This window comes from Diaporthe batatas (assembly GCF_019321695.1).
Source record: "Diaporthe batatas strain CRI 302-4 chromosome Unknown Contig00003, whole genome shotgun sequence".
Taxonomy (NCBI): Eukaryota; Fungi; Ascomycota; class Sordariomycetes; order Diaporthales; family Diaporthaceae; genus Diaporthe; species Diaporthe batatas.
In genome coordinates, this window is record NW_025408550.1 from 624,181 (window position 1) to 644,123 (window position 19,943).

Consider the following 19,943-nt stretch of genomic DNA (forward strand, 5'->3'; position numbering starts at 1 on the left):
GATTCGGGTCCGAAGAAGGCGCTTTCCCGCCGGTATGAGGTCCAGCTGAACCATCACTGGCGAAGAATTTCCTGGGAGCTGTAGAGATAAAGCCTGCGTAATCCTGGTCACCGCCATCACGCTCAAAATGTGGGCCTGTACCCGGTGCTGTGTCCTGAGAGTTGTCACGGTCGGGTAGAAGTATGTCTGCCCGGCTCTCCGAGTTGCTGTCTCCAAGCGTGGCGTCCAGGGGACTGTACTGGCGGTCATGCTCTGGGCCAGCAGTAGATCTCTGAGAGCCGAGAACGCCTCTCATCGTGCAGCGCTGCATTGTGGTTGTGTGGGTGCCAGGGTTGGTTGTGGACAATGTGAGCTTCGGTGTTGAATCTCCTGGACTCTTTTAAGGCCAGCTACCAGCATATTATATTAGCAGGCCACCAATGAGGTTGGTTCAAGGCAGCATTGAACTTGTCACACGTGCAATTATCTACAAATTTGGTCAGCATTCAATGTCAGCCCCCAAATCTCAGCTGAAAGGATTGACGTCAACTTGCATAACGGCACCTGGGCAGCAAGCCGACTCGAATTTCTGGTCGGCCGGAACCTAAAAGACTTGGACTGCTCGCAGCCACCGCCACCCGGGAATGAAGATGCCAAAGGACCTTCGGAAGCCCGAATAAAATGATCATGATACAGCGCCGCAATTTTCACCGGTTCAGGCCCGTTCCCATGATCATCGGCAGAGTGCACAATTCTTGGCACGATAGGCAGTGCTAAGCCCAGGCTCTTGGCCTCTTGACCTTTCTTACCGGGGTTTTGTATTTGGGGCCCCATGCATTCCCGGCATACTTAGGTATCAATTGATGGCTGTCTTGGACCTACTAGGTCACTTCTAATTGTTCGCCTCATACACAGGAATCGGAGATTTCAGTAATTAAGACCGAGTTGAAATATCTTCAAGCAAAGAGAAAGCAGCCTTATATTGAGCCGCTGTTAAGCTGCGGCAAATCAGGAATTGAAAGCCAATATCAAAGACGCCCAATGATTTCGTGACAGACCAGCCTGGAATTTGATGGATACTAAACATTGTGCTCAAAGAAAGAGAATGCGGCAATGCATACGTGAACGAACGGTGAAGGGGTTCGAAAAGAAGCCGAAGGCTGTCACTAATTGAAAAAGTCACCTTTTCCAATCATCGATACGTGCAGACTTAGCCAGTCCAACCTACGGGAAACAGAATACTTAATATGATCTGCTATGGGGCATATGATGTTCAGTAAGTCTTCGCACACTATGAGTTCCGAGAGGTGAGCCGTAATCATTGATACAGTATTTGTACCATGACCGTACATACCTCAGAGTCAGACATTACTAAAGATTTCTAGGTACCAGAGCCACCGTGTAGAGAGCAGGTGGAGTATGAATTTAGGCTGCCGCCGACCAACCGGTCGATTCCTCCACAGTTTGAGTCCCTGCGCTGGCAAAGGCCCCACACTCCCCCGGGACACAAAACCTGTCGAACCAACAAGCAGATCTGCTGCTTCATCTCAACCTCTTTCACCCTCTATGTGTCTCCCTCGCACATCGTACCCACCTCGCCTGTCATCTGTCCCTGAGCCAGAAATCTCGCAATGGCCACTGCCAGTGAGACAACTGTGAAGTCTATCTTCTGCGACTGGTGGACTTGGCCCGTTTTCCTTGGGTCTTCTATCAGATTTCAAGAGAACGGTACAGGACATGTAAGTTAGCTCCACAATGCTATCACTGTGCGTGATCAGGTTCCACTGACTGGACCTTAGTTGGTGTGCGGTATTGAGGCCGCTCTTTTTATTGCAGCCGAGATTGATTGGACTCCCATTGGGGATTGTTCTACGGTCTTGGAACAGAAAACCGATATGAGCACTGATTTCCAAGTCACCCTTGATGTTGAGATCACCCTCACAAAGCGAGCCATGGATAACATTCCACCAGGATGGGTGAATGAGACGAATCTGTTCGACACTGCATTCCAGCCAAGGATATTTAAGATAGAACTAGCCAAAGGGAGGTTTTATTCGCGTGACTGGTTGGTTTGTGTGGGAAAACCTTCCAAGCCACCAAGGGACACAGAGCCGTGGCATGCGCTACGCCTGGTGTTCGATCAGTCGCCATATCCATCTTTAGAGCATCGGAAGGAGGACGTCGACCATGGAATACCATGGAGGGCCGCCAATGGGAATAGGTGGTGGGAGTTCCGAGATTTCTACCGGGACACGGAGGAGTCAGTTTATCGACCGGTAATAGACGAGAAAGCCAGGAGAGAAAAGTTGCGAAAAGCTTTTAAGAAGATGGGGTGGACGATACCAATTGCTTATCGAAATGATCCTATCGAAGAGGAAGAAGAGGATGAGGAGCCATCGAAATCGGAGTCGGCGTGATGCTTGGGTATTCATCGCTGACCCGAAGGGCCTAGCCTTCAACGGAACCAGTGGAGGATTCCAAGCTTGCGAACATCCCAAGTCGGACACTCCGTTTCGTCAATTACCTCGATAAGACAACGCTTGGGAAGATCCTAGTACGCGACTTTGCTGTTGCAACCCACATGTGATTTGTCAGATAATAATCAAGTGACCGTCCTAATTGGTAGTGAACACCCCAATACAAATTCAGCACGAAGTAAAAATAGTAAATAAACAAAACTGATTTCTATTCTGTTGTGATACAAAGCCATACTAAAAGAGAAAGGGAAAATCACATACTGTCACAAAAGCTCTATACCTGAATACAAACAATTGTCTAACCTCAGCGCTGGTCCGGGCCCGTTGAAACCAGCATAAGATCAACTTTGACTTCCTCCTGTCCCAGCATAGCAGTACAAGGCTCCGCCAACTTACCAGCTCGCTCCCCGACACCATTCTGCATCAATGCCGGCCGGAAAAGAAAGTCCTAAGGCAAGCTGGCACACTCAGCCTCGCCCTTGTTGAGCTCGCCGATGACCCTAGCCTCACAGGCGACGAAGCCGGTGACCTCGAGGATGGTCGCGGCGCCGGCGGTGAGGACCTCCGTGGCCAGGGCGGCGACGCCGCAGAGGGCAATATCGGCCACGGCGGTGGTGACCGCGCCGGTCTGGCACTGCGAGCAGGACACGCTGCAGGGCGTGCTCGTCAGCTTGCGGCCGCGGCCGCCTCCGACCTCGATCTGCTCCATCGCGCCGGTCCTGGCGTCCCGGAGGATCGAGTTGACCCTCTCCATGCCGGACTGCCTTGCGATGATGTCCTGGGGGGCGGCGATGGCGAGGCCGGAGATGGAGGCGATGGTGAGGAGGATGCTGGTGAACTGCATTTTGAAAGGGTTTTGGAGTTGGTTGGGTGGAAAGCTGTGGTGGAAATTTGTCGATGTGCTTCTGCAAGTTTTGCGATGGGTGGCTTGATACTGAGCTGAGAAGGTGAAGTGGTTGTTATGAGAATGGTGCTCTTGTTGATGCTGTTCTTGTTGAGTGATGATGATGATGAATGAATGAATGAATGAATGAGTGAGTGAGTGAATGAAGATCGCTGTGGTGAAAGGAACTGGCTCCTTTTATCTTTGGAGCATGGCTGATGACAAAGTCCAAATATGGTGAACCTCATCGTGTACTCAGCAAAGCATCGACGCCTGGGACTCATTTTGGGGCTTTCCTTGGCATGCATCACTGCCGTTCTTAGCTCGCGTCTGCGATGCGGGATGGAGTTGAGCCTCAACCTGGACAGAGCTCGGCATGCCAAGCCAGGACAGAGCCGCGCGCGTCCTTGAAAGACGCAGGGCTAGACTTCTGAACTGTACGCCAAGACTAGAGAATCTACTAAGACTCGACTGCCGAAACACTAGCCTGCTGTCCCGCTTAGTGCGAACTCCTCCAGCCATTCTCACCATCTGTTCTTGAGTATGCCACGTTATCTTGGCAGAACGGCATAGTGTTCACTTTCCCCTTGCGCACGGGAATTTCACCACCGTTGTGGTTTAGTTCCAATAACCAGAATAGTTCGTCCGACGAGGCTTCGTCTGAGGATTGCGATTTCCCCGCTCATCATGTTTACCAGTAAAGGCACACCAAGCTATACCCGAGTTATTTACATCCATTAATCAATACATCAGTACCTATGCGTATGCCTTGGCTCATTGCAGGCACGCTTCGGCACCCAGTTCGTATGCCGAAGCCTCCTTCCAAGACCCTGAGGCGGCTTTAGCCAGTCTTTCCTCTACTAGCTCCCGACGCTGACATCCTCTGCTTGTACCGCCGACATGGGGGCCGCTTCACAAAAGCTTGTCGCATTGACACCTTCCAAGGTTGTCAGACCACCCAGCAACGGCGGCCCGACTTCCCGCACCGTGCAGACCGTTGGCAACGGAGGCCAGATCCACCCCATACTAAGTACGTGCTGGTGAAATACACGACGGGTTCAAGTCAGGCTGAAGCGTGACGATGTCCTGCGAGGGTCGAGATGCAGCTCGGACCATCAATACCGATTCATTCGCGACTTCCAAGAAATACCCAGAAATACCAAGGTACACCGCCGAGGAGCCCCTGAATATGCACATGATACCATCCCGAGAAGCCGGACAAAAGTACGGAACAAAATGGCGCCCCGAGCCTGAACTACCTCACGACCTTTGTGAACTTCACATACAGCGGAGCGAACATCGGCCCAGCCACAGCGCTGACATGCTTCCAATCACCCTCCTTGTCCCAAGCCCAGTTGGGCCCCCCATTCTCGATAGGCTCGATCTCCAGGTCAAAGTTCCAGATGACGTGCGCGATCGCCAGCCGCACCTCAATACCAGCGAGGTTCTTCCCGATGCAGTCGCGGGGCCCGTACGAGAAGGGCCGCGAGAGGGCGAGGGCGTCCATGGTGGCCGGGTCGGTGTCGAGCCAGCGCTCGGGGCGGAACTCGTCCGGGTCCTTGAAGTTGTCCGGGTGGTGCGTGGCGGCGTACTCGGAGATGGCCACCGTCGTGCCGCCGGGGAGCATGTGGCCGTCGACGGGCATCCCGCCCGGCGGCACGACGCGGAGGCGCTGGACGGTCCCGAAGAGGGGCAGGCGGAACGTCTCGCGGATGACGGCGTTGAGGTAGTCCATGTCCTTGAGGGCGGTCCACCTGATGTCCTCGGCCCGGGCGAAGGTGCCGCGGATCAGGTCGCGCAGCTTGTGGTAGGCCTCCCGGTGCGTCCCCATGCAGTATGCCCACAGCGTCAGCGTGAGCCCCACGGTCTCGCCCCCTGCTATTATGAAGCCCGCCAGGTTGGCCATGATCTCGCCCTCGGACAGGAGATGTCGGTTCTCGTTGTTCTTTAGGATGTGATATACGAAGTCCTTGTGGTCCTCCTTTACGCCGGCAGCGACTCTTGCTTGAACGGCGCCGAAGGTCCTCCCGTATGACTTCATGCGGGTCTCGTAGACGGTCTTATCAGCCACTGCATCATCTGAAGTTAGCAGTTGCATCAACACCTTGTGCATTTCAATCAGAAAATGCCTACATAGCTTGCACACCAATGGCTGCAACGGGGAGTTCAGTCCGACAAGCCTGCTCGCGGCCTGCTCGTAGGGGCCCATGGTGATGATATGCCTCAATGACCTAGCAAAGTCGAGGTTCTCGCCACCTCCCGCCTTGAGACATCCAAACGCCTTGCCGAAAGTAAGAGACCCAATCACGTCGAAGGCGAGGAAGTTTGCCCAAAGCTGCATGTCAACTACCGCGCTGCCGTCCTTACTTCCGTCGCAGGCGCTCGAAAATGCGGCGATGAGCTCATCCACGTGGGACTGGACGATGACTTCTTGCTGGATGAGGGCGGAAGTGGTGAAGACGGAGGCCAGCCCCCGGCGGAGGCGAGCATGGTCGTCCTTGGGAGCAGTGATGAGCCCGTGTGGAGGCTTCATCTTGGTGGCCAGCGAGAAACGGGGATCCTTTTCAGTGGGCGACATTCCTTTCTAGGACACATTACTGTCAGCTTAGCCGCCATACAGCAGCGCGTCCAGCCTTCCAGTCTACCATACCTTGGTTCCATATCCAAAAATGTCTTCCATCGCCTGAGGGGTGATGAAGCTCAGTTCGTTTGGGGCAAGCCGGACGACGGGACCTGCCAGATGTGAGCCGAGCGCTTTCGATACAAATGGAACAACGGTGAAGGCGCCCTACCATATTTATCATGCAGCTTCTTGTGGTATGCAAACTGCCGTCCTGATAACAGCGAGACGACAAAGGGAAGATCGGACACTGCGTGATACCATGGTCCCGGATACTTTGAGAGAGGATGGAAGTAAAGCCGCTTGATGCAGATGCTGAAAACTGCGAGGATGCATATTTGCAACGCCAGCTGACAGATAATGTGGTTAGTTCGGCTGATCTGATAGAGGTTCCTCGGGGGGAAAAGGAGGCCATCGTACTCGAGACAGAGCCCAAGGCGAGCTAATAGCCTCTGGCGGGTACGGCAACGTTGCGTTGCTGATCACTTCCATTTCGTCGGGCTCAAGCTGTGTGCTGGCTGCGCGCGCACAACACCACGACTGGTCTCAGCCGGAATGGGTCAAGATGATCTTATGGTTTTTGCGCGGATGACCGGGCAGCATGCCCAGGTCGCGCCAGCGGATTTTTATTACCTCCGCCACGGTGATTGTGGGAATTCTTCATGCAGGGAGGTAGGTTATGGGGAGCCGAGGTCTGCCATGGCGTAGGTTATCATGGAAGCGAGGCCCAGTATTTAAGCGAGTGCGATTGCGATTAGTGCAACTGGTACCACGGTGATTAGTAACTAGTATGTACTCGTGCCCCAGTGGATCAGGGGCTGTATAAATCTGTCATAAATGAGGGCACGCCGGCTACCAACGAGCCATCAGAATATTGGGTCCTGCAGATACTCACACCTTGAGCACTGGCCACTGCGACGCATGCATGGCCAACAGCGTCGCCGTCGTCGTCGCGGTGGTCTTCTTACCGATGAGAATGAGCTTGGTAGGCTGTTGTCGTGCCCTCGCCTATGAAGCGGGGCATCTGCATGCAAAAGTCTTTGACATCGAGGAAGAGGTAAATCCACAATCAAGGGCTGACCATGCTTGGATGATATCCTGCACCCCAATGCCAAGACGATGGCGTGCATACAGTCCATGGGTTTCCGCATTCGCAGGCGCCTCCACGGATGTGATTGGCTGGGTGTCAGAGTGCGATTGCTACCACTGCGAAACAAGGTTCAATGTCGAGTGGGTTTAATCATGATGGGGGCTTCTCAGATCCCGAACTAGTGACCTGAATGGCTCAGTCTGTGGAACCTTGGAACCTCAGGGCGGGGCATTGCTCCTTGTCCAGGTCTTGTGGACGGGGAGGCTGTGGAACCTGGGTCGTCCGTGGTTTGGCTTGGGAAAGCATGCATGGTCCAGTTGCGACTGCGGGAAGCCAGTCCTTGGGACAGGATTTCCGGAAGGAGAGAACATTCGCACGGCTCGCCATGAGAAGTGTTGGTCCTGTCTTTGACTCTCATCCTCGGCTTCATGATTAGCAGTATGCGGATACTCATCCCATATGTTTGAATCCGTACAGAGCGTTGAATGCAGATTGAACACTCGTATAAACCATTGGGAAGTCATGCGGCAGACTGGAACGCCCTGCCGCGGCCATGGTCTCGGACCGAACCTTGTTCGGTCGCCAGATCTGGTCAAGCACGCATACAACCATCAGCCACAGGTAGTATTACCTGCCGAGCTTGACCTTCAGGTTGCATGTTACTCCCTTGTCTCACGACATGAAGACTTAATGTTGAGGATGCCCAGGCGTGGAAATCCATGTCCGACTGAACATGACACATGCGTAACACTTACCTACCTATGTATGCTCAGTGAGTGCATATCGCTTTTCGTATGTTCAAGCTGTCGAATACGGGTCTGCGATAGGTGAGTACCGGACGACCGAGGAAACCTCAAGCTGGACAGCTGAATTCATTTGTCATCCATTCTTGAGAATAGTAATGGGTGAGTCAACCGGCATACCTGAATATGCAACGCGCTGGCGCATAGGACGCTCCAGACGTGTGACAGGAAACACGCCTAGGTACTTAAAGGCAAGCCATGGCATTTGGAGCAAATGCTCAGCACCTGAGGTCACCAACTCCTGGGCTGGAACCTGTTTAATGACAGAGCTTCGATGCATATAGGGTATACCTCTCTTATTGGATGGCCAACCCACGAGTTGCCGTGACGAGCCAATGTGACGCTCTTGGGGGGGGGGGGAGGCAGCGCGCGTGTGCAGATCCAGATCGAAACAGGCAACCACCCTAGCCCTAGCATCTATGTCGCTGCGCAGTTCAGTTCTGGGACAACACATCTCTAGTCCACACGTGCATGAGCCAAGAGAGGCCAGGATTTCACGGACTCTTCCCGGCTCCATGTCACAGATCCGCCTGACACCACACACGTGCGATGAAAGCATCAGTGTGATAGAGCCTGGGGCGAGCTTGCAGCTGCGCCAAGGATTATCGAAGCTTCGTGAGTACTCTATTGACAGTACCCTGTTGACATTTTGTGCATTCTAAGTAATATTTATACAAGAAACAACATCCAGCCCATAAGCGAGCCGCCGCAACCGAGCAGGCTTACTTGCAGTTGCTGCCGCCGTACACGAACTTGCCGTCCGAGTTCTCGCAGCCGCAGGTGCCGTCGTCGGGAGACTTGATGCAGCCAGCGCCCTCTCCGCTCTTCTCGCCCTTGCCGCTGCAGAACAAAGAAACGTCAGCCTCTGCTATACTGCCAGGAGAGTCTCATAATACGGCACACAAGAAATGACGGGGGATGGAACTCGTTTTGGGAGGGGGGGTATGTGGGGTGGAGTGTGCACTCACGTCCAGAAGAAGGTCCAGCAGTCGGCACTGGCCTTCATCTCGGAGCTCGTTGGGGGCGTGCACGTGTAGGCGCTGCACGTTCCGTAGGGGGCGCCGTGGCTCTTGTCGTACTGGTGGTCGGTCACGAAGACGGCGAAGGTCTGCTTTCCGGACACGCGGGTGTTGTGGGAGCACTCGGGGGCCTGGATGGCCTTGGACACCTTGGTGGCTGTTGTTGCGCAAAGATATTATCAGTATTCAATCAATCTTGGCGATCAGACGATGATCGTGTGGGGGCACGTCACTCACGGGAGCAGGCGGGAGCGGCAGGGCATTTGCCCTTGGTGTTGGACAGGGCAGGGTCGAGGGTGGCCAGGACCATGGCCGGGGCGGCCAGGACGGTGAAGAAGCTGGTGAAATGCATTTTGGCTGGTTCAAGTTGAAGTTGTTGATTGTAAGTGAATGTAGTTGAACTGGCTGAACTGGCTGAAGTTGCTGAAGTTGTTGATCACGAGTGACGATAGTTGGATGGTGCTTGATGAGAGTCAAATCAAGTCCAAGAACAAAGAAGATCAGCTTGACTTTATAACAAGCAAACCCTCACAGGCATCCGAAGACGCCGGATTGTCCATCCCGCATTCTGATGAACGATGCGAACGACAATTACGTATGGTCATATCGCTAAGATGAGCTCAGGGGCAGCGATAGCAAGGCTTGGTGAGGTTGTCCCTATTCCATGACTCTACGGAACAAGCTTAGAGTGCCACTTAAATTGGAGCGGGTGGGTTCGCACGAAACAAAGTCAGCCCAGCCAGTGCGGTAGTGGGCCCCCGGAACCGCCACGGTTGCATTTACATTGGAGCCCGCGATCTAGCCCAACTGCCGGCCCAAGGGGCACAGCGTCTACCCTAGGGTACCTGGTGGGACGGGATCGGCGCTACCCGCACCTACCCAAGACCTCTAGGCTGTCCCGCAATTGCTTCTTTTTCCCTTCTTCGGGGCATTCTCGTTGCTCCTGTTGTTGCTATTCGTGTTCGAGGCCTCGCTGTTGGCGTGGCTCCGGTGGTTCCTGGACGTCTATTCTGGCCGGCTCCCAAGGATGGCCCTTGCACATGGGTAGGCCGGATAATTATTACCACTAACTTTGTTTCGCGCCAAGCACGGTGTTCGAGCTGGACCCCAAGGTTGATCTCGAGTGCTCATCGCAACAGCTACGTTCAATTTGCACGCTGCGGCATATTTCCCCGTGCCTCGCATTGGCGGAGTGCCGACGCCCGGCACTTACCCCTGCTTTTCAGCCCTACCAGCAAACACGATGTTACACTTACATTGAAAATCATCTAGCCGGGTCTTATTAGCCAGATCAGCCAGTCCAGGCTGGTCTTCAAGTTGACCTCACAGGTACATGTGCTACGATCAAGTCGATTGGCACTGGTTGTCTTTGGGTCATATAGCTGGCTCTTACATGGATCAATGGTCGTCCACAGCACTCAGGAGACGCACCAGGCACCCTGCGCTGCTTTCCAGAAACTCGAATGATCGCCTCGGAGACTTCGGGAGACGAATTCTGCGATATTGTGCTAGGGTTCGGGTTTTGTAGGACAGCCGAATTGTTCACCATTACATACAACCGGGGCAGGAGCAGGAGTTTGCTTGTCCTCGCCCATGGTCTGTAATAAATTCGAGTCCACATTATTAGCTCGATCATGCGTCAGTAAAGACCCACCGACCGCTTGCAACTGTCATGCAGTGGTGACTTGCCTGCTCCAACAACAATCTATAAACATCCATGAGAGACTAGAGATATGCACACCTGTTTTCGGAGCATACACACCCGTTTATAACTAAGCACACTAACCACTTCCAATCAGAGCTAAAGAGAAGAACTAACTTGTTCGTGACCTAGAGACATAAAATAGGTAGTTTAGTCCTCTAGGCTTAGAAATAGCGATTAATAGTACTACCCTAGGGTAGCTTAGAGTGAAGGGCTTAATCAGAATACACCACCCCTATCCGGATACATTTAGTGATGCGACCAGGGCCATTCTGACAACATCTCCCTCGACTGGGGGTCGGGTGTCTAGAGCTTTGTCGTTCTTATCTGATCGTCTCCTGTCGGTGGGCCTCCTCCACGCTCCAGGCTGCAATCAACCCCCTCACATGTTCGAGAGGTCCTCTGGCCCAGCGCATCAGCTCATCTCCTCCCACAAGGCCTTGCCCCTTTTACCCTGGTAGCCCTAAAGGTTTTATTGTCTATTTTAAAAGTTTTGATAAGCTAAATGGAGATCATTTAGTTTAGGGTTGAAATAGATGTATAAGCTCTAAGACGGGTATATAAATCTATTAAAATACCCTATTTATTAATAGCTCTATATCTATCTATAGTTTAATATAACTATTATTTTAGTTTTTTAAATATAAAGTATTAACTTATATAAGAAATACTTATTTCTTTTAATTTCTATAATATTTTAATAAATATTTAAAAAACTTACTTTTATTTATATAAAGGATTATTCTCTTTTTTAAATAGGTTTATAATTAATAAAATTTATTCCTTTATTTTTATAAATTATAAATTTAATATTAAATTAATTAAATTATAATAAACTTAATTTATTTATTTTAAAATTAATCTATTATATTAAATTTATTAAACTTATACTTAATTAAATTAAATTCTTTAATTACTTTTTAATTAAATTAATTAAACTTTATTCTTTTAAATTAAAGTTAATGAATATTTTAAACTATTTATATTTATTTTTAATATTATTAACTTTAAATATTTTTAATTATTTTATTATTATAAAATCTATTTTATTATAAAGTATATTATTTAATTTATTTTAATAAATAAATTTTAATTATATTATTTTTAATTATTTAAATCTTTAATGTTAATAAATTATTATATAACTTTTTTAATTTTCCTTAAAAGCTTATAAATTAATTTTTTATTAAAAATTTTAAAACTTTATTAAAAATTCTCCTTTTAATCCTACTTTTTAAATTCTTACTTTATAAATCTTTAATTAAATTTTTATAAAAATATTATTTAAAACCTTAAATTTTCCTTAACTTTTTAATAATATTTATATTATTATTTTAATTAATTAATAAAACTTTAAATCTTTTAAAGTACCTATTAATAATATTTTAATATTTAAATTTTATAATTTATTTAAAATTAATTATTTTAATTAATTTTAATATTTAAATAAAGTTAATATATATTATATTTAATATTTAATTTATAAAAAATATTTAAAATATTTTTAATATTATTATAAAATTATTATTATTATAATTTTATAAAATATTTTTAAAATTTATAACTTTATTATTAAATATAACTTTTAATTTATTATATTATATTCAATATAATTAAAAATTATAAAAATATTTTAATTTTAAAAATAAATAAAACTTTTATAAAAGAAATTATAAAAAATTAAAAATATATTAAATATATTAAAAAAATACTTAAAAAAGAAATATTATTATATAAAGTTTTTAATTTATTTTTATAATATAAGTTTTTCCTTTATAAAAATTTAAAATTTTTAATAACTTTATATAAGAAATATAATATTCTTTAATTATTTAATATAAAAATTATCTATATTAAAATATAAAAGCTATAATTTTTTATAAAAAAGGCTTAATTAAAAATAATAATAATTTATAAAATTTTTAATTAATAAAAACTATAAAGTTAATATTTTAATTTATTTAATATTTAAAAGGATCTTTTATATATATAAAATATAAAAATATTACTATAAAGTTTTAAAATACTTTTAAAAATTTTATAAACCTAATAAATTTATTATAAAATATTTAATTTTAAAAAACTTTAAAATATCTTTTAAAAAATTTAATATTATAAAAATATTTAAATAAAATTAAATAATTAATTAAAAATTTAAAAATAAATAATATTAATTTTTAAATAAATGATTATTATTTAAATATTAAACTTATTTAATAATAATTATAAAAGATTTATATAAAATATTATATAAAGTTTAAAAAAGATTTTAAAATTACATATTTAATATTTTATTTATTAATTTAATAAATAAATTAAAAGAAACTCTTTTATAAAAGTATTATTTATAAAAATAATAATAATAATAAAAAAGAAATTATAAAGTACTTTTATTATAATTTAAAGAAATATATTAAAGAAAATTACTATTTTTAACTTTAATAAAATATTAAAAGTTTAAAAATAAAATAAAAAAATATTTATATATATAAACTAAATTTTAATAAATTAAATTAAATTAAAAAATTAATAAATTATTTTTATAATTATTAAATTAAAAGAGGAAGATATTAATCCTTTTAATAAATTAAAAATAAAAAAATAAAAGGATTTATTAAAAGAAAATTTTAAAAATTATTACTATTTATATACTATATAAATTATTTATAAATAAAATAAATATAAGTAAAATAATTAATAATTTTAAAATATTAACTTATTAAGTTTTAAATAAAATAAATATTATTTATACTTTTATATACCTATAATAAATATAATAATTAATATAAAATATAAAACTATATAGAAATTATATTTATAAATTTATATTTAATAATAAAGTAAATATAATTAGTTTATATAATAAAAACTATTTAAAATATTAAAATTTATAAATAAAAATTAAATAAAGTAAAATAAATATAATAAATATTAAATATATTAAAAGAAAATAATATATTATTTTAAATAATAATTATAAACTTAAAATATTAAATATATATTATATATCTTTATTAAATTTAAATATATTTAATTATAGTATTATAAGTTATATTATATAAATTATATTAAAAGAAAATATAGTTAAACTTTATTTTATTAAATTTAATAAACTTATAAATAAAAATATAAAAATAATTTATATTATATTAAAATTAAAATATTTAATAATAATTATAATAATATATAAATAAATATTTTATTATTTAAAAGAAAATAACTTCTTTAAATAATATATATTATTAATATTATTATTTAAATTATATAAGCCTTATTTTATTTATATAAATATTTAAAAGTAATAAAATAAATATTAAAATTTTATTAAAACTTTATAAACCTTTAAATATAATATTTATTTATAAGTTAAATATATAATTAAATATAATAAAAAAATTTAAATAATAAAAATATAATATTTTAAAAATATATAATAATATAAATAAACTATTTACACTTATATATAATAATATAAATATTATATTCTATTTTAATAAAAATTAAATACTTATATAAATATTTATTAAAAAAATAAAATTTTAAAAATCTTTAAAAACTTTAAAAATAAAAAGAGAATAATAATAATAAAACTATTAAAGAATTTTTTTAATAATAAAACTAAATTTATTAATAAAAATTTAAATTTATATTTAATAAAATAATATATATTATTTTATTACTTTTATATATATAAAAGAATTTAATAAGGTTATAAAAGATTAAATTTTATTATAATAAATAAAATTTAAAATTTAATAATAGCTTTTAATTTACTATATATATTATAAGGAAATACTTTTAAAACTATTATATATTTATATAATATAACTCTATATACCTTTTAAATTTTAAAAGTTTTATAAAATAAAAATAATAAAATATTTAATATTAATAATATAAGAATTTAAGGTTTTATAGTTTATTATAATAATAATAAATATAAAATTAAACTAAAAGTTAGGAATAAAAGAGTTTTTAATAGATTATATTCTTAAAATATATATATATAAAGTTTAGAATATAGAAATTAATAAACCTATATTAATATAAAATATATAAATTTTAAAAGGAAAGTTTTTAATAAATCTAATAAGTTTAAAAATAAAAATAATATTAAAAATCTTATAAGGAAAGAAATACCTATAAAAAGATAAAATTTAGAAAAAATTCCTATAAAGGAAGAAATTTTATAGAAAATAAAATAATAATAAAGTATAAAGAACTATATTTTATTAAAAATATTTATATAAATATTATTATAAATAATTTTAATAATTCTTTTATTATTATAATAGTTAATATTATAATTAAATCTTTTAATATAAAAAAATATTAAATTTTTTAAAAAATTTATAACTTAAATTTATAATAAATAAAAAAATAATTTAAAAGAATAAAATTTTATAAAATAACTATATTATTAAAAATAAAAATAATATTATTTAATAAATAAATATTAAAAAAATATATATAAATAATCTTAATATAATAAAATTTAATTAAATAGTTAATAAAAAAAACTATTAAATATAAAACTAAATAGATTATTTATAATTATAACTAATAATTTAAAATAGATTTTTAAAATTTTTTAACTATTTATAAATTAAAGATTTATAATATACTATTAATTATAATAATTAATAAAGGCTAGTATATATTAAAATATAATATAAAAATACTTTTTATATTTTAATATAAATTATAAAATATATATAAAACTTTTAACCTTATATATAATAAAAAAATACAAAAATAAAGTTACTTTATTATTAAAAGCTATATATAATCTTAAATAAATATTTTATTATAATATAAATATTTAACTAATATTTTAATAAAAATTAAATTTAAAAATATTTTATAATAAAAATATATTTATAAATATAAATCTATAAATGATATTTACATATTATATAAATAATTTAATAGTTTTAAATATTAATTTAAATATTATAAATAATTTAATTTTTAATATTTAAAAATATAAATTTAAATTTCTAAAAGGAATTAAATAGTTTCTAAAAATAATATTAAAATTAATAAAATAATAAAATTATTACTATAAATTAAAATTAATATACTTTTAAAATTCTTATAAAATTGAATAACTTTAAAAATAATTATATTAATAATATTAAAATAAAACTAAAATTAATACCTTATACTTTTAAAAAGCTTTAAAAAAATAATAAATTAAACCTTTAAAAAAATAAAAGCCTTTTAATAATAAATAAACTTTCTTTTATATATTAGTTTAAAATTAAGTTAAATATATATTTTTAATATTTAAATTAATTAAATATATATTTAACTTTAATAAAAATACTTTAAAAATTAAATAAATTATAAAATATTTATTAAAATTTTTTAATATATATAAAAATTCTAATATTTAAATAAAAATACTTTATATTTAATAAATTATTATAATTTAAATTAAAGTAATAATATAAATAATAGAAAATTTATTTTAAATTATATATTTTTATTTATTAAAAATAAAAAATATTTAACTTTATTAGTTAGTTCTCTTAATAATAAAAACACTTATATTAAGTATTTATAAGGTTAAATATATAACTTTAAAAAGCTATTAAAAGAAATTTATTTATATAATTTATTAAATTATTTTAATAATTCTTTAAAATTAGAATATAATATTCCTAAAAGTAAAATATATAAAAATAATAATATTATTTTAAAATTAATTAAAAATTAAGTATTTTATAAATAAATTAAATATATAAATATTATATATTACTTTAATAAATATATAATTAAAGAAAATTTAATTAAAACTATTAAAATAAATATAAAAATAATTTTATAAATTAGTTAATAAAACTTATAGTTAAATAAAAATTTAAGTTAGTTAAAGAAAGGTATAATTTATATAAAAATAAATATAAAAATATTTTAAATATATATAAAAGGGTTTTAAAATAAAAGAAATATTTTAAATAAATAAACTATAATATCTATTATAATATACTTAATAAAAGAAATATTTTCTAAAAATAATAAGCTTTTTAATAAAAATATTTCATTTTACTTTTATAAATAGATTATTTTCTTTTAAAAACTATAATTAACTATATATATTAAGAGATTTTAACTATTAAAAATTTTATTAAAAATAAAATTTTTCTTATATTTTATAAACTATTAATAAATATATTAAAAATATATTAAGTAAACTTTAAAAGTATTATTAAATAAAATTTAAAATAACTTAAAATAAAAGTTTAAAATAACTTTTAACTTATAATATATAATATACTATATATTATTATAACTACTATACCTATTTATACTTATAACCTATAAATTTATATATATTTTATAAATTTATAATATATATAATATAATAATTTAAATATAATAATTAAATTATATAAAAATATACCTATATATAAATAAATATAATAATATATAAATATAACTATTAAATTTTTAATAAAATAATTATAATTATATATTAAAGGTTTTAAGTTTAATTATTAATATAATTAAACTTTTAAACTTTTAGTTTTTATTTTACTTAATAAATTAAATTAAAAATTATTAATATATATATAATTTATATTTTATATTTATAAATTAAGCTTTTATAAAAGTTTTATTTAATTAAAATATTAATAATTATAATTATTTATTAAGTTTTATTTTTTATAAAGGTTTTTAATAATAAATCCTTAAAATTAGGCTAAAAATATTTATATTTTATAAGAAGCTATTTAAATAATTATATATATTTAGTTTTTAAAGAATTATTAAAATACTCTATTTATTAATAGCTTTATATTTATTTATAGTTTAATATAATTATTATTTTAGTTCTTTAAATATAAGGTACTAACTTATATAAGGAATGCTTATTTCTTTTGATTTCTATAGTATTTTAGGGGGTGTTTAGAGGACTTACTTTTGTTTATAAAAGGGACCGTCCTTTCCCTCCTAGATAGGTCTATAGTTAATAGAAATCTATCCCTTTATTCTTATAAAATCGCTGCTCTTCAACACAAAGCCTACTAAAAGTTCGCAATGTAGTCCATTTGATTCATCATGCTCTCAATGATGGGAGGTCTTGTTTTGTCTCAATGTTCTGTGCTGCGCATTGAACATGGCTCTAGGCCCATAACATGCCTAAAAGTGATGTTCTCTGAGACTGGCGCCATGGGCCAGACTCCAAGTGCTGAAGAATAGGCGGACACGATTTGGTTTTTGGGCAGTGGCTATTAACTTTCCATGCAGGCACTTGGATTCCCGACCTCGCGTCCTCGACCAAGTCCACTGGCCACCAGTTTGTGGGAGTGGATATCAATCCGACCGACTTCCCAGACAACCCAGCACGAGGGACATCCTATCAAGTTCAGGATATCAATCAACCCTGGCCCGAAGGCTGGCAGGGCCGATTCAACCTCGTCCACCAGCGAGTCGTACTCGTTGCTGGCGGCGGTAAAGAGAGAGAGCCGTTGAGTCCATCAATCGGTGCCTTGATTAAGCCCGGTGGCTGGATACGGTTTGGTGAAGCCACGAACAAGCTACTGGAAGGCAACGGACCAGAGCTCCACGCGTTGATGGGCCTGACGAATGCTGTGATTGTAAGAAACCTCGGAGCTGTTCTTGGCAGGTCAAAGAGCCCCGAAATCCCTCGCTGAAGAGTTGTACGCCTCTTGTCGTGACTTCCGCTTGTTGGGACTATGCCTACGCCTTTAAGACTTTCAAACCCCGCGGCTACTGGCACCAGAGAAGCTCGATTCCATGAGCAGTGACCTGGAGGAGGAGCTCAAGGCCATGGGCGGGCTTTATCCGCTGCGTGCCATCTGGGCGGGCAGAGCTACATAAATGGATTGGCCACCCGGCTGAGATTCGTGCGTAAAAGTTGCTACGAGATTGCCCATAGAAGTTCAATTGCAGGAGTAGTGGAGAGTCGCGGTAGACAAACATAGAATGTTCAGCTCGCTACTTTCAGCCCTATGATAGATATGTGGGACATTTGAGATTTCAGGGATTTCATGCCCACAGTACTGAAAACGGGGAATAGCCACAAGAAGCATGAAAGACATTACACTTGATTTCCGGCTAAATCATTTCCAAACCTGTGTCATCAAGACCTATATAGCCGCTAACTACATAGTCTATAGGGACCCTACGGGAAGATGGGCGGGAGACTCCACTTCTCCTCCTGCAGCTTGACGGCCACGCCGGCGGCGGCCTGGGCCCCGCTGGCAATCGCGTTAGGCCAGACCTTGAACATGCTCATGGCGTCCCCGGCGGCGTAGACGCCCTTGACGCTGGTCTCCTGGAAGAAGCCGTGCGTCTCGTACTCGCCGGGCGTCTGGCCCATCCTGAGCCCGAGCTGCTCCTGGAAGGCGCCGCGCACCTGCGTCATGGGCGCGTGGCCCAGGAACGCCTCGGCGGCCGCCGCGCTGCCGTCCTCGAACGTGATGTCGACGGCGGTGCCGTCGGGCGACATGAGGGAGATCTGGGCGATCTTGCGCGTGTCGGCCTTCCACGGCTTGCCCTCCAGCGTCGGCGCGATCTGCTTGGCCAGCTCCTCGTTGCCGTGCGTGTAGATGGTCACGCTGCCCGCGAGCTGGCTCGTCATGTGCGACATGTGGAAGGTGAACTGCGGCATGGCGATCCAGTCGACCGCCAGCACGCCCGCGTGCACCTTGCTGGGGTCCTCCTGGTACGCCTGGGCGAAGAGGTTGTGGAAGCTGGTGTGGTGGGCAGATTCGTTAGGAGACAAGCCGACAGGCTGATCGGATATATATGGGGAAGTGAAAACCTACATGCCCTTGCCCCAGGCCTCGGCGTAGCCGGGGATGTCTGGGAACTTGCTCTCGACGCCGTTGGCCAGGATGACCTTCTTGCCAAGGTGAGTCTTGCCAGTGGAGTCGGTGGCCTCGAAGCCGCCGTCGACCTGGGCCAGCTTGGTGACCTCGGCGGCAATGGGGGTGTAGGTGTTGTATGGCTTGAGCTCGGCGCGGGAATGGTTCAGGTTGTCGGCGGGGGCCTTGTGGTCAGAGCCGGAAACGCCGTGAAGACGCGCCGAAGGGTACGCGCGACAGTCGTCAATGTCGAACAGCTTGACGGTGTGGCGCTGACGCACCAGTGTGAGGGCGGCCGAGAGCCCGGCAGGACCGCCGCCGACGATAAGGACATCTGAGAAGGACATGATGGAATGGTTTGATTCGTATTAACTGTAATTGAATGATAAGGGAAAGAATGAATAGCGTGGTGGATGGTCTCGTGTCTAATCCCCCATGAATGTAAAATGTATGTGGTGTCTTCACGAGCAAATAGTGAAAGAGTGAAACAAGACCGGGATCTGAAAGGTGACAGACACGCGAGGAAGAGG

General features: G+C 38.8%; 5 protein-coding genes across 5 annotated transcripts; 1 reads left to right on the forward strand and 4 right to left on the reverse strand.

The window, feature by feature from the left end:
- Positions 1 to 1,610: 1,610 nt before the first annotated feature.
- Positions 1,611 to 2,438, forward strand: KVR01_002088 (uncharacterized protein; the record flags this gene model as incomplete). Its single annotated transcript, XM_044794775.1, has 2 exons — positions 1,611 to 1,718; positions 1,779 to 2,438. 2 exons carry the CDS (start codon positions 1,611 to 1,613, stop codon positions 2,394 to 2,396), a joined length of 726 nt encoding a protein of 241 aa, XP_044647103.1. The 3' UTR covers positions 2,397 to 2,438.
- A 466-nt stretch (positions 2,439 to 2,904) lies between these two features.
- On the reverse strand, positions 2,905 to 3,300 carry KVR01_002891 (uncharacterized protein; the record flags this gene model as incomplete). Its single annotated transcript, XM_044791068.1, has 1 exon — positions 2,905 to 3,300. One exon carries the CDS (start codon positions 3,298 to 3,300, stop codon positions 2,905 to 2,907), a length of 396 nt encoding a protein of 131 aa, XP_044647906.1.
- Positions 3,301 to 4,445: 1,145 nt separating this feature from the next.
- KVR01_002922 (uncharacterized protein) lies at positions 4,446 to 6,659 on the reverse strand. The gene is made up of 5 exons (XM_044785383.1): positions 6,380 to 6,659; positions 6,132 to 6,309; positions 5,990 to 6,072; positions 5,473 to 5,923; positions 4,446 to 5,409 (listed from the first exon to the last, which is right to left on the reverse strand). Exons 1-5 carry the CDS (start codon positions 6,449 to 6,451, stop codon positions 4,595 to 4,597), a joined length of 1,599 nt encoding a protein of 532 aa, XP_044647937.1. The 5' UTR covers positions 6,452 to 6,659; the 3' UTR covers positions 4,446 to 4,594.
- Positions 6,660 to 8,523: 1,864 nt separating this feature from the next.
- KVR01_002264 (uncharacterized protein) lies at positions 8,524 to 9,508 on the reverse strand. The gene is made up of 3 exons (XM_044795008.1): positions 9,109 to 9,508; positions 8,821 to 9,028; positions 8,524 to 8,692 (listed from the first exon to the last, which is right to left on the reverse strand). Exons 1-3 carry the CDS (start codon positions 9,221 to 9,223, stop codon positions 8,575 to 8,577), a joined length of 441 nt encoding a protein of 146 aa, XP_044647279.1. The 5' UTR covers positions 9,224 to 9,508; the 3' UTR covers positions 8,524 to 8,574.
- A 9,220-nt stretch (positions 9,509 to 18,728) lies between these two features.
- Positions 18,729 to 19,760, reverse strand: KVR01_002013 (uncharacterized protein; the record flags this gene model as incomplete). Its single annotated transcript, XM_044794730.1, has 2 exons — positions 18,729 to 19,299; positions 19,375 to 19,760. The coding sequence occupies 2 exons, from the start codon at positions 19,758 to 19,760 to the stop codon at positions 18,729 to 18,731; spliced, it is 957 nt and encodes a 318-aa protein (XP_044647028.1).
- Between the last annotated feature and the right edge of the window lie 183 nt (positions 19,761 to 19,943).

Coding starts and splice junctions, on each gene's coding strand:
- KVR01_002922 (XM_044785383.1), bottom strand. CDS start 6,451: ATGGAAGTGATCAGCAACGCAACGTTGCCGTACCCGCCAGAGGCTATT. Junction 6,310..6,379: donor CGCCTTGGGCTCTGTCTCGA/GTACGATGGCCT, acceptor ATTATCTGTCAG/CTGGCGTTGCAAATATGCAT. Junction 6,073..6,131: donor GAAGCTGCATGATAAATATG/GTAGGGCGCCTT, acceptor CACATCTGGCAG/GTCCCGTCGTCCGGCTTGCC.
- KVR01_002264 (XM_044795008.1), bottom strand. CDS start 9,223: ATGCATTTCACCAGCTTCTTCACCGTCCTGGCCGCCCCGGCCATGGTC. Junction 9,029..9,108: donor TGCCGCTCCCGCCTGCTCCC/GTGAGTGACGTG, acceptor GCGCAACAACAG/CCACCAAGGTGTCCAAGGCC. Junction 8,693..8,820: donor TGCTGGACCTTCTTCTGGAC/GTGAGTGCACAC, acceptor TTTGTTCTGCAG/CGGCAAGGGCGAGAAGAGCG.